The sequence below is a fragment of the Falco peregrinus genome, chromosome 5 (assembly GCF_023634155.1).
Source record: "Falco peregrinus isolate bFalPer1 chromosome 5, bFalPer1.pri, whole genome shotgun sequence".
NCBI lineage: Eukaryota > Metazoa > Chordata > Aves > Falconiformes > Falconidae > Falco > Falco peregrinus.
Window position 1 is genome coordinate 104,508,300 of NC_073725.1, and position 15,351 is coordinate 104,523,650.

The window sequence follows — 15,351 nt, forward strand, 5'->3', positions numbered from 1 at the left end:
AGGTTTAATGATTTAATGATTTTCACACCCTACCTGTCACAGTCACCAGCATCGAAGCCACGAGCGGACGGTTGTTGTCCAGCTTACGGCTCAGCCTTAGCTCCCCGCTCGATTGATTTACAATCAACAAGTGCAGTTCATTTCCCCGCTCGAAGGTGTAGAAGAGGCGGTCGGATACATCTGGGTCATAAGCTGGGACCTTCCCTATGACCCCCGAGGGGAAGGTGTTGGACTTATTGGACACATAGTTGTTGAACAGGATCTGAAAGTTCTTGAGAACAGGGCTGTTGTCATTCTGGTCAATGAGTTTGATGTGGACCGTGGCTCTGCTGACCAGAGGGGCAGAAGTAGCCTGCACTACAATCACGTACTCAGATTTTGTCTCATAATCCAGGTCTATCAAGGCTGTGAGCTCCCCAGAAAAGATGTCCATCTGGAATATCTCAGGGATGTTGCCTTCCACAATTTGATACATGATCTGGGCATTGGGTCCCTCATCCGGGTCAACAGCTGTGATTTGGGCCACAACAGAGCCTACAATGCTGTTCTCCTTTACCAATACCTCAAACTCTTCAGCGGGAAAGACAGGGGCGTTGTCGTTCACATCCTGAATGGTAACCTGGATATGGACAGGAGTTCGCTGAGGAGGGATGCCCCTGTCCACAGCGTACGCAGTCAACTCATAGATGGGAACATTCTCACGGTCCAGCCTGCGGACAGTGCGAATGATCCCCGAGGTGGGCTCTATGGTGAAGTCTCCATCCCCATCCTCCCCGTTCTGGAAGGTGTACTGCACTCGCCCGTTGGTGTGGGCATCCCTGTCAGTGGCAGAGATCTGGAGCACGCTGGTGAAGGGTGGTGCGTCCTCAGAGATCATGCCCTGGTAATGAGGGCTGACAAACTGGGGGGCATTGTCATTAACGTCATTCACCATGATTTCAACATAGGTAGTGTCCGCTTTCTGGGGGATCCCGTTGTCCTTGGCAGTAATAGCCAACGTGTACGTGACCTGGTCCTCATAGTCCAGTTCTGCCTGGAGAGTGATGGCCCCGGAGTCTGGATCGATGCGAAACTGAGGGACGTTGTCTTCTAGGTAGTATGTGATGCGGGCGTTTTCTCCCACATCATCATCTGTGGCGCTGATCACCACCACAGTGCTACCCACGGGCCGGTCCTCGTTAATACTCACAGAGTAGTGGGCACTCTGGAACACGGGCCGGTGCGTGTTGGCATCGGTGATGTTGATGTGAACATGGCAGTTGTCACGCAGAGTGCGATCGGAGGCTGTCACGGTCAGCACATAGCGCCTCTCCTGCTTGTAGTCCAGTGGCAGAGACAGAGTGATGAGCCCCATCCCACCTTGCGTGCTGATGGAGAAGCGGTTCCGTGTGTTGCCTCCCGTGATCTGGTAGGTGATGGCACTGTTCACATCCCGGTCAATTGCCGTGACGCTGAGGACACTGGTCCCCACAGCTGCATCTTCGTTCAGGCGGATGAAGTACTCCTTCTGAGTGAACTCGGGGCGGTTGTCGTTGACATCCATGACAGTAATGGTGACGCTGGCAGAGGCGGATAAAGACGGAGAGCCGTGGTCCCGAGCCTCTACACCAAAAAAATAGTGCTCGACTGACTCTCGGTCCAAGGGCCCGCTGACGGTGATCCACCCCGTGGCACTGTTCACCACAAAAGGCGTGTCAGCCGAGACCCCTGTCAGTTTGTACTCCAGGCGTGAATTCTCGCCGTAGTCTGCGTCCACGGCCTGGATGTGGATGACGGAGTGGCCAAGGGGAGCGTTCTCCAGGACAGAGATTTGGAAAGGGGTGCTGACAAAAATGGGGGCATGGTCATTGATGTCCACCACCTGGATGCTGGCCATGCCAGTGTTGTTAGAGAGGGGAGGGCGCCCCGCGTCCTGAGCCCGGATCCTCAGGGCGTACTCCCGCTCCACCTCAAAATCCAGTGGGGCTACCACCTGTATCTCCCCGGTGACGCTGTCGATGGAGAACTGGCCCCGGCTGTTCCCGCTGATGATGTTGTAGTGGACCAGAGCATTGTTGTCCTTGTCCAGGTCAGTGGCGGTGACGCGCAGGATCTCGGTATGCGGCCGTATGTCTTCCCTCACCTGGACGATGTAGCGCTTCTCACTGAACTGAGGGGTGTTGTCGTTCTCGTCAAGGACCGTGATGTAGACCTTGACCGTGGCGGAGCGGGGCCCTGGCTCCCTCCCCTGATCATTGGCCTCCACCACCAAGGAGTACCGCTCCATCTTCTCCCTGTCCACCGGCCCGCTGGTGGTGATGAGGCCGGAGCGAGGGTCGATCTCGAAGACGGCGTGGGCGGCCCGCTCATTGACGAAGCGGTAGCGGATGTTGGCGTTGGGCGGGGAGTCGACGTCGGTGGCCCGCAGCTGCAGGATGGGGTACCCCTCCTCCACGTTCTCCCGGATGGTCTCCCGGTACTCGCCCTGCTCGAAGACGGGGTCGTGGTCGTTGCGGTCGGCCACGGCGATGGCCACCATAGTGGTGGCGGAGAGCCGGGGTGCCCCGTGGTCGGCGGCCGTCACGCGGAAGTAGTGCAGCTCCATGCTCTCGCGGTCCAGGGCCTGCGTGGTGGTGATGAGCCCGGCCCGCGGGTCGATGCTGAAAAGCTCCCGCGAGCGGCTGTTCATCAGGGCGTCCATGGAGTACACCAGCCGCCCCGCCTCGCCCCCCGTCGGGGTCCTGGGCCGCCACCGCCACCACCGCCGTCCCCGCCGGCTGGTTCTCCGCCACCTCCGCCTGGTAGTTGTACTGGGGGAACAGCGGGTGGCGGTTGGGGGCTGCGCGCCGCCCCCGCCGCCCCGGGGACGGGGACAGGAAGGGCGGCGGGCGCGGCGGGGCGGCGCGGGGCGGGCAGCGCGACGGGGAGCGGCGGCGCGGCGCGGCGGGCAGCCCCGGGGGCACCGGCGCCGCCCAGCACGGCGCGGCGGCGGGGCAGCCTCCGCGGGCCGGCGGCCCCCAGCCCGGCGGCGGCGGCGCGGCGGCGCCCAGCCCGGGGGGGAACAAAGGGAGCAGCAGCAGCAGCGGCGGCAGCAGCAGCGGAGGCGGCCCCCGGTGGTGGCGGTGGCGGCAGCGGCAGCGGCTCGGGGCGGCCGCCGGCTCCTCCGCCGCCATGGTGCCTCGGCGGCCGCCGCCCGGCCCGGGCGCACGGCGGCTGGGCTCGGCGCCGCCCCCGCCAAGCGGCGGCGATGGCCGCCCCCCGCGCCGCGCCGCTGCTGCTGCCGCTGCTGCCGGGGGTGGCGGCGGCGGCTCCTCCCGCAGCCCCAACATGGCTCCCGCCGCCCCGCCCCGCCCCGCCCCGCCCCCGCACTCGCCCCCGCCTGCCCCGCCGCCGCCATCTTGAGAGAGGGCGGGCGGCCGCCGGCAGCGCCGTACAGCGGCACCGCCGGCTCCCCGCGGCCACCCGGCGGGCCCCGTGCGCGGCCCCGGTGAGAGGAGTAACGGGCGCCCTGCGAGGGACGCGTCGGTCCCCGCGTGAGGGGCGCCGTGCCAGGCCCCCTGTGAGGATACATCCCCTGCGGCGAGGAGCGCGCTCCCTGTGTGAGGGACGCGTCCGCTTGTGTGAGCGTGCCGGTCCCCGTGCAAGGGACGAGTCGCCTCCTGCGAGGGATGTGCTGGTCCCTGCATGAGGGACACATCCCCGCATGTGGATACGCCAGTCCCCGTGCAAGGGACGTGCCAGTCCCTGTGGAAGTGCAGTGCTGGTCCCCACGCAAGGCACGCGTGCCCTTGTGTGAACACGCCAGTCCCTGCGTGAAGGACGTGCCAGTCCCCGTGTGAGGGATGTGTCCCCTGGTGCCAGCCCTGCCAGGCGCTGTGTGGGGCCGCTGCCACCATGCACAGCACCCCTGCCCCACGGTGAGGTGCACCCACCCTCCAGCGAGACCCGCCGGCCACCGTGCAGGGCACGCTGCCCTCACGGGAGTCACGGGCACCGCGGAGCAGGGCCACCAGCCCGCAGAGCAGGGCAGTGAGCAGCTGCCTGCCGGCACAGCCCACCCTCGGCGGGCTCCCAGCCGCCCATCCATGGCCACCCTTCCAGGCAGAGCCCTGTGGTGCCAGATCCAGTGATGGCTGCCGGTGGTACGGCCCGGCCTCCTCTTGTCCTGGCATGCCGTAGCGCAGGCCGGTGCTTGGCCACCGCGATGCGATTGAGGGGCTGTGTCCCAGCCAGCCCCTAGTCCTGCCTAGCACCTCAGGGACACCTGCCCGCGCCTCAGGCAGGGCGTCTCAGAGCCTCCCAGCCAAAAGCAGAGCTTGTCAGGCAGCGGTGCTGGGGCCCATGGGCGTCAGCTCTCAGCCCACACCTCTGCTTACGCCCACCATCACCGCTGCCGTGGTGCTGCCTGTGCATCAAGCAGTAAGCACGGCCCTTGTGCCACTGCTGGCACCCCCCACGGCCGGGCTGCTTCCACAAGGTGCTGAGAAGAGACGGCAGGGTCAGCCCCCCGCTGCTAGCCCAGGAAAACACCAGCGCTCTGGCAGGAGGCACTGCTGATGCTTGGGAGCCCCAATGGCTCCCGTTACACCCCTAACACCTGCCCATGCCCACATGCAAGCGGCACCAAGTTTGTCACCTTCAGGGATGGGTTTGTTACTGCATGTGTGAGAAAGGGCTTCCCCTCACCCCACACCGCGGGGCAGTAGCTCTCCCAGGCGGTGCTCAGGCAGTGGTGTCACGGTCCCTGCCGCCTGGCTCTGCCACCTCTGGGCACCCAAGCACGTGGCAGGGATTTAGGTGGCCAGCTCCTATGCCCCGGCGCAGACTCGGCCACCCCCACCCACCAGGCGAGGCATCAACACTGGGGAGAAAGATGCATGTTTTTTCTGCCAACATCCATGAAAATAAACTTGTTTTTTCAAGGAAAAATCAGTTTGGGGCCCTTGGATCAGACTGGTTCGTTAGTGCATCCGCCTTGCAACTTAGCTATTGGTTTGATCTCAATCAACCAGTATCGCAGCCTAATACACTGACGCTTGTAATAGGCTTAGGAATAACAGGGGTTTACATCCTCATTAGCGGTCAGTGCGCCACGGCGGGGGAAACATCCTTGGCCACGTCCTGTTGAAGATGAAGGAAGCCTGAAGCATTGTGGCTGGGGGGCATGCTAGGGAAGAAAGTTGTGTTGGGGAGAAAAATAGAGTGAATTTGGGAGATGGGGGGAATTTAGGACGGGGTAGTGAAGAGCAAGGAGTATGCAGGACACACAGTGCTTCCATGCACATTCTAGCTCCAAGGGGGCTGCAAGAGCCCCCCACGCCACTGTGCTGGACGGGCTGCAGTTCCGGGCGGGCAGGCTGGGGAGCAGAGGGACCCCCATACTACCAACAGCTCAGCGAGGCTGGGCACCTTGTGCAGTCTCTACCCAAAAGACACAAGGGTTAACAGTGGGATGGATTCACACTGGAGATGGGGTTCCTCTGCTCGCTCAGCCCTCGCTCCCAGCACTGCGGGAGCCATGCACACTTGCCGACACTCCTGGGGAGCCAAACACGCTCCCACCCTGCGGGAACCTAATGAGACTGTGCAAGGCCCTGCAGTCCCTTGGCAGAAATTTGAGTGGCTGATTTGGAGCTGCACACTGCTTTGGACAGCACAAGTCACATGCACAGCAAGGAGAAGGTCACAGGAGATGTGTTGACCCCTGGGCACAGCAGGTCTGGGGACCTTGAGGGGGTCCAGCTGCCACTGCCCTCTGCACCAGATGCAGATGGGTCCACGTGCTGCTGCCACAGTGCTGAACCCTAATGTCACCAGCACTCTGCCTCTGCCTGGTGCCCCGTGTTCCTGTATTCCCCCACCAACCATGGCCACCACCAGCTCTCACCCAGCTTCGGTTCCACAAATGTGACAGATGGTCCCCCATCAATTATCGTTAGTGTAAATGAGGGGGTGGGAAGAGTGCCCGCTGCCCGCTGATTTGGGGTTTGACTGCAAGCAGGCTCCCACTCCCTGGGCGGAAACTAAGAGAACACAAAGTGGGGTCTGCAACATGTCCAGCAGGTCCCCAAACCACCTTGCACCATCCTTACAGCTGGTGGCTCTCTCTGTGGGGCTGGTGCGTCCCCTCCACCACCACCTCCCATGCCAAGGCCTGGTTGCCACCCAGGCAGCGGCAGGGTGGCCAGAGCAGGCAGGGCTTGTCCTTGCCCCAGTGCCTGCACTGAGCAATGTTTGAGGACCACCACGGGAACTACCAAGCAAGCCCTAAAGCCGTGGCTAGCACGGCTCAGCATGTGCTGGAGGGAAGTCCTGGTGGTGCTTACGCAGTGCTGAGGCCTGACACCGGGCGGGTGTGGATTTCTAAGCCTCTGGAGAAGCTGGCGTGTTAATTTATAAACTCCGTAGGATTCCTGAACATTGGTAATCTGCTACAATTAACTCCTCAGCCACCACAAAATGCCTCCAGCTTGGCTGGTCCAGCACCAGCGCTGACAGGGCTGTGGCCATGCCAGTCGTGCACACGTGGTGCCCCAGGGGGATTTATGTTCTGCCCCTCCAGGCCCCCCCCCCGCCCCCGCCTCGCTGCCATTAGGTTAATGCCAGAGAAGCCCCGGCCCCATGCACGGCTCATCCGAGAAACCTCAGCTAATAAAGGGCAGCGCAGCACCCGTGTGTCACAGGAGCTTTGCAAGAGCCTCCGCCGCCGGCTGGATTATACATCACACCTCCTCAAACTGGGGATTTGCCATCAAGAAACCCAATCAGGAGAGAGGCAATACTTTTAAAAAAATTATGAAGGCTTTCAACTTTATTTGTTCTAATTGCCCAGCTGACAGCTCAGGGGAGGAGGAAAAAATCATCAGGGTATTACTGCCACAAAATAATTGTAATTGAATCATTCCAGACAATAAAGCAGAGGCACAGGTCACAGGCAGCACATCATTCCCTTGTGCCAGCCCCGCAATACCCCTCACTGCTGCACCACGCTGAAAACACACCAACACAAGGAGATAGTGCTCTAATAGCGGCCTATTACAGCTAATGGAAACGTGTTATCTGCGCCTGTCACCCGTGCATGGAGCAGGAACTGCTGAGCGGGCTCGGGGATAAGGAGTTCCCATGCTGCGGTTTGATTCCCTGCAATGTGTGAAGGCCTCTCCCAGGCAGCGGGACCCCCCCCAGCAGGCTGCCCCCCCTGCTCTTCCAGCCCTGGCTGCGGGGATGGCATGGTGGTGGTGCAAAGGGGGTCATGCTTAGCTTGCAGCTGGGACCTGAGGCGAGCAAGTCCCAGGGACGGCAGCAGCTCAGGGGTGCTGAAGGGAGCAGCCAGCTCTGCCTGTTAGCCCAGCCAGGGCTCTGCCAGCCCCCCACGGCAGGCAGGGCGCTGTCACAGGCAGCACTGCCCAGGGTGTGCTTCTGGCCAGCAGAGCCACAGGCCCTGCCTGCTTCTGGTCTTTTGCTGGGCTCTGGGCTTGCCCCAGCCTGACCCAGCAAAGCCTGGGCTGTGTCACTGAGGGCAAGTGGCACAGCAACATCCCACCACTGCAGCAGGGCACAAGCTGACAGCCAGCCCAGGCAGGACCTAGAAGCAAGCTGAGGTTAGCTCAGGGGGACGTGCAACCATATGCTGCACAGAGCAATGGGGCACAGGGGAGCCAGCTCAGGGTGGGCACCCATAAGTGCTGGCAGCCCTCACATATCACAGTTCCCCCCTAGGTGTGCAGCTTGACACACTGCAAGGCCACAAGCCCAGGCACCTGGGAGACACTGGCCAAAGAGGCAGGAGCTGGAACACAGCCCTGGCCCCATTGCTGCAGGCAGCTGTGCTTGAGGCAGCCCCCATGTCTGGGGTGGGGGGCACAGCCTGCACCTGGCATTTACACCCCTCCTCTTGGCCAGGTCTGCAGCCCCCTGCCCAGCTGGCTCCCCCAGCACGCAGCCAGGAGCAGAGACCAGCTTCCCTGCTTTATCAAGCGCCTGCTGCCCTCCCCCCACGCACACACACACACCCACCCCCCACCATCCAAGGCACCCTCCAAAGCACCACCATGCAGGGCCGAGGTTTGGGAACAGATATCCACAGCCAGAGCGCGATTCATTAGCACTCGATACAGACCATTACACCCTTGCTGTACGGGCTTGCTGCCTCGCAGCTCTGCCGGGAGCCAGCTGAGGCTGTGTGCGCTTTGTGGGAAGCAAACTGCCGAGTCCAAGCTCTGCCAAACCCCTAATCTGGGGCAGCGATGCTGGGCAGGCCTGCGGGAGCGATGGCTGTGACCCTAGTAGCAAGGGCTGCTGCCCTCCAACACTCGTTGCCAGCAACATGGTAGGAAAACACAATGTGAGCAGCTGGGTGTGGGAAAACTACTGCGTTACTGCTGTTTATCAGCACCCACTGCTTTGCCTTAGCAGGCAGCAGGCACCTGAGCTGCCCCAACTGTTTTGGTCCGTCCCCCCCGCAACAAGACAGGGCAGGCAGGACTACACTCACAGAAGTCCAGTTTAAGACATTTTTATTCCTCTGCATGTTACACTTAGTGTTTAAGAAAATACAGGATCCCTTTTGACATTCATACATTTTTACAGGGGAAAAATAGGTTTCTCTGCGAGGGTGGTTATTAACCCCCTCCATTCCTGAGCATCACTGCCCAGTGCCCAGAGTCCAGGCCTGCTTGTGTCATTGCCTCAAGGTAAAAAAAAAAACCAAAACCAACACAACAAAAACCCAACAAAAACCTCAAATACAGTGCTCAGTATTTCCAGTTCCACTTTCCAATAGCTCCTACACCAGATATTGCAAAGGAAGAGCTGGGGACAGGGAGTGACCAGACTGTGCACACAAATATCTAAGAGACCCACGTTAGCATGTGTGACTACCTGTAAGAGGAAAACAGGTTAATCCCGTTTGCTAGAAACCTAGAGGAAATATAAATAAGGGTTCCCCACACTCGTGCAGAGTCACGAACAGCTACTGGACACCAGGCTCACGCTGCCTCCAACTGCCGCCACATGGAGAGGGAGGGCAGCGAGGCAGAGCTACTACGAAGCTCAAGGCAAGAAATCCACACGCTTCACGAACGGAGAGCGCCTGCCCACGTGCAGCCCCTCTGCTCGGGGCCCAGGGGCAACGCTGCGAGAGGTGGCAAACAGCAGCTTTCACTTGGCAGGACACATCTTTGCATCACGGTCCAGGCCAAAGGCTTCCTAAGGGCAATGTCACCCACACGGTCATTACTTGTAGGCTGCCACAGTGTGCAAGAAATTCAGATTTAAACGTCACTATAGAAAGCAGGTTGAAAAAAGCAGCTGCTGGGGTAAGACCTCTATGACCCTAGGTGGGTTGCTACCCAGAGGCAAAGCTGAGGGCCAGGAGGGAGTGAAAGGCTCACTAGACAAGGCATTAGACAGCAAGCGAGCTACCTCCCCTTGGCAGGGCTGCAGCACATTGGCACTAGCAGCAGAAAACAAAACAGATGTTACAAAAGCTTCTTCCAAGCACCAGCAGACTCCACTTGGTCACTGCAGGGAGAGAGATGCACATGGAAAAGAAGTGATATTCTAAGGCAAAGGCCTTTCTCTTCGGGACCTCAGGACACCAGCGCAGCTAAACACCTCGCCCCCCACCGCTATGTCCCTCGCAAGCTCTCTGCCCTCCCCGCTAACACCAGCTGCCTAAATGCCTCCTGCCCGAGTCTTGCAGGCAAGCCACATGCCAGCAACCCACCCTGCTCCAGCCTCCCCTGAGCACCAGGCTCTGGGGGCACCCCATGCCCTTTCTGCCACTGCCGCTTCTACAGGGCTGGTGAACGCTGTCCCAACCTTAGGCCTCGCACGGAGGGGTATAAGGTATGAGCTGTACTGGAAGGGAATGGGGAGGAAGTGTCAACAAGAGAAGTCGTTGATCCAAGTGGTTCAAACTCCAGTCCAAGCTGAGGTGCGGTTAGCTGGTACCAGGAGAGATTTCTGGGAACTCCTTATAAATCTCCAAGATGATCAGTTTGTCCATCTGGCACTGCTGGCCCTCCTCTTCCTCCCCCAGGATGCGCTGCAAGATGCCCTGCAGGTCAGAGAGGCGGTGCTGGTGCTGCAGATAGGGCGTGGAACGGATGATGGCATGCATCAGAGACAGATACTCCATCCTCAGCTGCCATGTGGGAGGGGAGACAAAACACAGAGCACAATGAAAGATTTAAAGTGAGATAAACAAGCATGGCCAGCCTCCATTACAGCATGAGCACAGGAACAGCTGCCGCTGCACCACCAGCCAAGAAAGTGACTCCAGAGGCACCTGCTTTTCCTTTAAGGCTCATTAATAGCTATGGAAAACTCTGCTTTTCCCGACAGCAACTCAGCGCTGCTCTTCACCCGCTCTCAAACATGTGCACATCCTCTGCCTCTTGCAATATCAAAACAGAGATATCCCTCTTACTTCTACTACTCAGAAGGTCCCTGTTCCCAAAGGTCCCTGAACAGAAGGGTGCAGACCACCAGAAGCCTGGCAGATCTTTCTTAAAACATGCCTTTCTACTGCTGTGTGCTGAGCAGGATAAATCTCCCCTTCCTCCTCGGCCCCCAAGGTTGATTTGAACACCCAGAAATGTCATGCCCACACCAGGACTCCACTCTTGCCTACACTAGCAAGTGCCCCACAGAGGGCCAGGAGAAACACCATTGCTTTGGGACTGTGCTCCCTTCCCTAACTCCTAAGGGTCACTGTGAGCACCTTGTCTCCTGGGGAGAGATCAGCAATCTGCCGCACCAGGATGTCTATCAGGACCATCATGTCCGTGTGGTAGAAGATGCTGGCTGTATCCTTGCTGGCAAAGATGTCCTGCAGAAACTTCAGCACTGAGTGTGGTGGCTGTGGCTGATGCTTGAAGATACAAACTGGATCATCTGGGGGAGGCAGAGACATCATGCTAAGCCACATGCTCCCGGTTGCCCCCTCCTCCATCTCCAGTGCATACCCCTTCATTAGACCCTGCAGGCTTCAGAGAGGAGGCTGTCCCTGCCCTTGGCCTGCCGTTCCCTGCCTGTGGCTACCTTTTGTGCTGGCAGACCTTGGTGCCTTGCACAAAGCTGTGTAATCAGGATGGCAGCTCTGCAGGGTACCAAGCTGAGACCAAACTCATTAGCATTAGCATTAATCATTGTTTATGTTTCACCTACCATCCCAGGTGAGAGCTCATTAGCACACTGCTTCTCAGTGCCTCCCCTTTTTGCTCAACAGCTACCACGGTTTATTAAGTCTGGTCCAATGACCCCTCTGAAAAGCCCATCAGAGCCAGTACCAGAAATGAGCTTTCACCACAGAGACCAAGCTAGTATATCCCAGAGTCACCACATCCTGTTCTCTTGAAAACCACATCCCTGCAGACCCCAAGAAGGGCTCTGGGACACTGTAGCCCCTGCAGTTGTCAGGAAGGCGGGCAAAAGAGAAGCATCTTCATTAGATTGCAGCCCCCCTCTCTCTTCCCCCGGCCCCTCACAGTAAGGTGATCCCTGCAGGGAATCTTGCAGGGAAAGGGCTAAACAAAGGCTTTGGGAGGAGGCCAGACAGAAGAGCACTGAGATGCTGGCTGCTCTCAAGCTGATACTGTGTGGAGACAGTGATTTGCAACCCCAAAGAGAACTAAAGCCAGAGTAAGATGTGCTGCGAGCATCACAGGATGAGTTATTTACCAGCAAATCAGCAAAATGAATCTCAGACAGCAAAGTCCCTGTGCTCCAGAAGGTATTAAAGAGCACAATAGTGGCATGCAGCACAGGCAGAGATACCTGGCACCGCTCTTCCTGCGGAGATCTCCAGCTTTCTAGCAATCTGCTTTGCAAAAGCTCTACATGTACAGTGGATTTCACTCTACGCTTGGAGGAGCCACAAAGCTAACCCTCTGCCGGCAATTCTGAAATGGGAAGTGCCACTCTAAGCAGCATTTTGTAAGGCAAGACCTCCCCCTGCATCTGTCCCCTAGGGCAGATGATTGCCAGCACGGGCTGAGGGTTGTGCCAGCACTGATGGAGTCCTGTCTGTCCAAGGACAGAAGTGGCCCAGGACCAGCTTGCCTCCCAGGCAAGAGCTTGCCTATGCTGCAGCCAGCCACGCTACAAGACAGGGCTGATCTGACCCAGAAGTACATGGAAACAGCAGGCCAGATGCCTCTCCTCTCTCCCTAGATGCCATCAGCATCACTTTATTCTTTGTGCAGCGCCATCCTCAGCAGTGCAGCCTGTCACCCTCACAAACTCACCAGGAAGCAGCACGTCCTGCCTGAGCAGGCAGCTCCTCAGCTACCTGCATCCCCAACACACCTGACCCCTTAACAAGCGCTGGGCTCGTCCCTCAGTCCCCGTGAGCTGCACCCGCTGCCAGGCACGCAATGGTGCCGCAGCCACTCACCTCCCCTGTTCAGCAGCAGCAGCAGCTTCTCTGTGAAAGTCTTGACGTTCGAGTGCTTGCTTATTGTAGTCATGATCACACTGTGTTCTGGAACTAAGGAAGAAACCCGTTCAGCACATCTACATCCCTTCGTTTCCTGAAGGCCACAGTTAATAAAAAATAGTGGAGGACTTCTCTTTTGCATCAGTGCTCTGGGGAGCTTGGTGAAACCACAGTCTGCCAGGGCTACAAAAAGTTTCAGCCCCACAAAGCAGGTGGGCAGAGAGAGGGAAGGTGAAAATCGGGAAACACCACAGGAAACCCTTGGGACTTTGTGCTCTCTGCGTGCATCCGATTCACACGTGGGCTCCAGTCCCGCCAGTCAAATACCGTGAAATACCTTGCAAAGGCTACCTGTTGTCAAACATTACCTCTGCTCACAACCCTCTGAAGCCAAGGGCTCCACTCCCTGCTATCTTCTTACTTCATATCAACAGTGTCCTGCTGGAATTTATTGCCTTGCAAGCTCTCATAAGAAGGGATGACCAGGTCCCAGGAGTATGCCAGAGGGGAAGGGTTGTTCTTTCCAGCACTCTGCACTGGGCTGTGCAAGGGGCTGAAGACTTTTTCCAGGAAACGTCTGCTAGCTTGCTTTGGGGGTGATCTGTTGTAACTAAAGCATGTTCACCCTAGCAGATCTTATGCATAAGTGTGAGTGCGCACACTCAGAAGCATCCAAACAGCACGGTGTGGCTATTTCTGTGGCACAGGGCTGGCAATCCTAAAACACTGCACAGGCTGCAGAGTGGTTTAGGGTCCTCTACATTGAAGGGCATCAATATAACATGTTTTGAGGAGGTTTTGAACTAATTTGCACCATTGAACTGTATGATAGATGAATCTTGCAGACAGAGGAATAAAAAAAATCCAATCCACTAATAAACAACCCGAACATCATTTAACATGTTCTTTGATGCTAAGAACAAGTCACTGCTCTCAGCTACACCCCAGGTGGGCAATAATCCCCCAGAAACACGCTGCCTGTCATGCATTATTGCCTAATTACTGCAGCCAGAAAGTATATAGGTAAGTGTGAGAAGGGGTAATGAATGAAAGCAGCAGAGATACACTTAATCAGTCTCTGTGCAATCAACTTTTACATGAAATTAGAAACTTCCACATAAATTTTAATGAAGCACAACTCAAAATAACAAGTAAATTAGTGGACACAATGTCCTTGCTGCCTTATACTCCCCTCTCTCCATGAAGCCAAGGATAAAGCCATGAAGCAGAACAAGGGAAAGTAATTGACTAAAGACAATTGGAGCAACAGGAGATTTTGAGGTAAGGAGTGGCCTCTCTTAGCAGGACCTGGAACTACTCTCCAGTCTTCCAACAACAGGCTTCAAAACTTGCAGGCAGTGAGAGGGCAAATGCCCTTCTCTAGGGACCGGATGCGTTGTCTGTTCTCACGGACATCAGCAGGGGAGGCAGAACAGAGAAGGGCCATCAGGAGAGAGCACAGCTCAGGCCGAGACTGAGGAGCCCGGCCCCAACACACAGGCATTGAACGAGCTTCAAGAGTTGCAGACAGGTAAGCAGAGGATTTGTCAAGACCTACAGAAGGCAAAGGGCTTTCTTTCTGAACTGGTACCAAGAAACACCCACTGAAGCATTTTCTCTCCCAAATCAGCTGTGCCTATGACTTAACACCACTCACATTCTGCCAGTGCAGCCCAGCAACTGCTTTGATCCGGGCAATGTGGAAGCACAGAGAGAAATCTGCTGGGCGTCACAGAGCTGTTGTGCCCCAGAGGGTCAGTTGGTTGGACATGGGCTCTCAGACCATTTTGTCCTCTAAGGTTTTGTACAATATTTAAGCACAGTGTCTTGCCAGAGGCTAGGGAGCTGGAGAGGTTATCATAGCACCATGAAGACCCCGCAACTCTCCCTCTCTATTCTTCACACCCTCATGCCAGACCACTGAAATCCTGCCAAGGCAGAGCAGCACCAAACCAACCTGGAATGTGGAGATTGAAGGCCAGAAGGACATTGACAAATAAGTCAGGCAGCTGGTCGGTGGTGTCCGAGGGCAGCCCATCCTCAATCACATCCAGCAGGAACTGCACAAACTGAGAGTTGAGATGTTCTGCACAAGGAGAAAGAGGGGCATTTACAGCACAGTGAAAATAAACCAGGCAACAAGGGACCACGCAAGCCACTTCTCCGTGCTTTTGTGCTTAAAAAGCATTGGTGGAGTGCCAGTGTCAGCCTCCAGGGAATTAACTACGCTGCAAGTGAACTAGAGAGACCACTGAAGTGTCTTTGTGCAAGAGAGAAATGGCTCAGAGAACATTCACAGTGCAGGGAACTCTGAAATTTGGTCCCCCACTAGCAATTTTTTGGAATAAATAAAACACCAAATCCTACTCTAGCTGTTGTTGCAGCATCACTGCTGCCAGAGAAGGCTTCAGGTAGGAAAAGGTTTGTATTCTTGACCACTAGTTTAATCCACCTATTTAAAAAAGAGTAATCATCCAGATCATTAGCAATAACCCATTTTTCAATGCAGCTATTAGGAAAGCTCAGGAACTCATGCAAGTAAGTCTACCTGCAGGAAATAATTGCCACAGTTACACGAGGAGAGATAAAGGAGGTGGTGTGGAGGCTCATTCCACAGTCTGTACTGCACCAGCTTAAATCTTGTATGCGTTTACTGGGGTGTTAAAGTGATGCTTCTGAAAAGAAGCTTATAAAAGTCTACCGCATTGCTAGGAAAACCGGGCCCAGAGTTTCCCCACTATGGGAAACACAAGATGGCCTGGGGAAGAAGCAGGCAGGCAGGGCTTTCTGGTTGAAGGCTGGAATGAGAGGACAGAGGAGAAAACAGATCTGGCACAATGTTTGTACTACTTTATTGACTGCAATACCCTTAATCACCTTCACTTTCCCCAGTAACTTGAAATACACTGGGCTGCAGAGTCCTGTTAGAA

The 15,351-nt window shown here is 56.7% G+C and overlaps 2 protein-coding genes across 5 annotated transcripts in view; both read right to left on the reverse strand.

Moving 5' to 3' along the window:
• Positions 1 to 3,323, reverse strand: part of CELSR3 (cadherin EGF LAG seven-pass G-type receptor 3) — a 43,054-nt gene extending 39,731 nt beyond the window's left edge. Inside the window, 2 exon segments of the mRNA XM_055805310.1 lie at positions 34 to 2,710; positions 2,712 to 3,323. Coding sequence (XP_055661285.1) covers positions 34 to 2,710; positions 2,712 to 3,308 — 3,274 coding nt within the window. The 5' untranslated portion in view covers positions 3,309 to 3,323.
• Positions 3,324 to 8,478: 5,155 nt separating this feature from the next.
• The window catches only part of NCKIPSD (NCK interacting protein with SH3 domain), a 54,100-nt gene continuing 47,227 nt past the window's right edge, over positions 8,479 to 15,351 (reverse strand). For all 4 annotated transcript variants that reach the window (XM_055804344.1, XM_055804343.1, XM_055804345.1 and 1 more), the window contains exons 10-13: positions 14,379 to 14,507; positions 12,380 to 12,472; positions 10,706 to 10,878; positions 8,479 to 10,126 (exon numbers count right to left, since the gene is read on the reverse strand). In XM_055804344.1, coding sequence (XP_055660319.1) covers positions 9,923 to 10,126; positions 10,706 to 10,878; positions 12,380 to 12,472; positions 14,379 to 14,507 — 599 coding nt within the window. In that variant the 3' untranslated portion in view covers positions 8,479 to 9,922. The remainder of the gene's footprint in view (positions 10,127 to 10,705; positions 10,879 to 12,379; positions 12,473 to 14,378; positions 14,508 to 15,351) is intronic.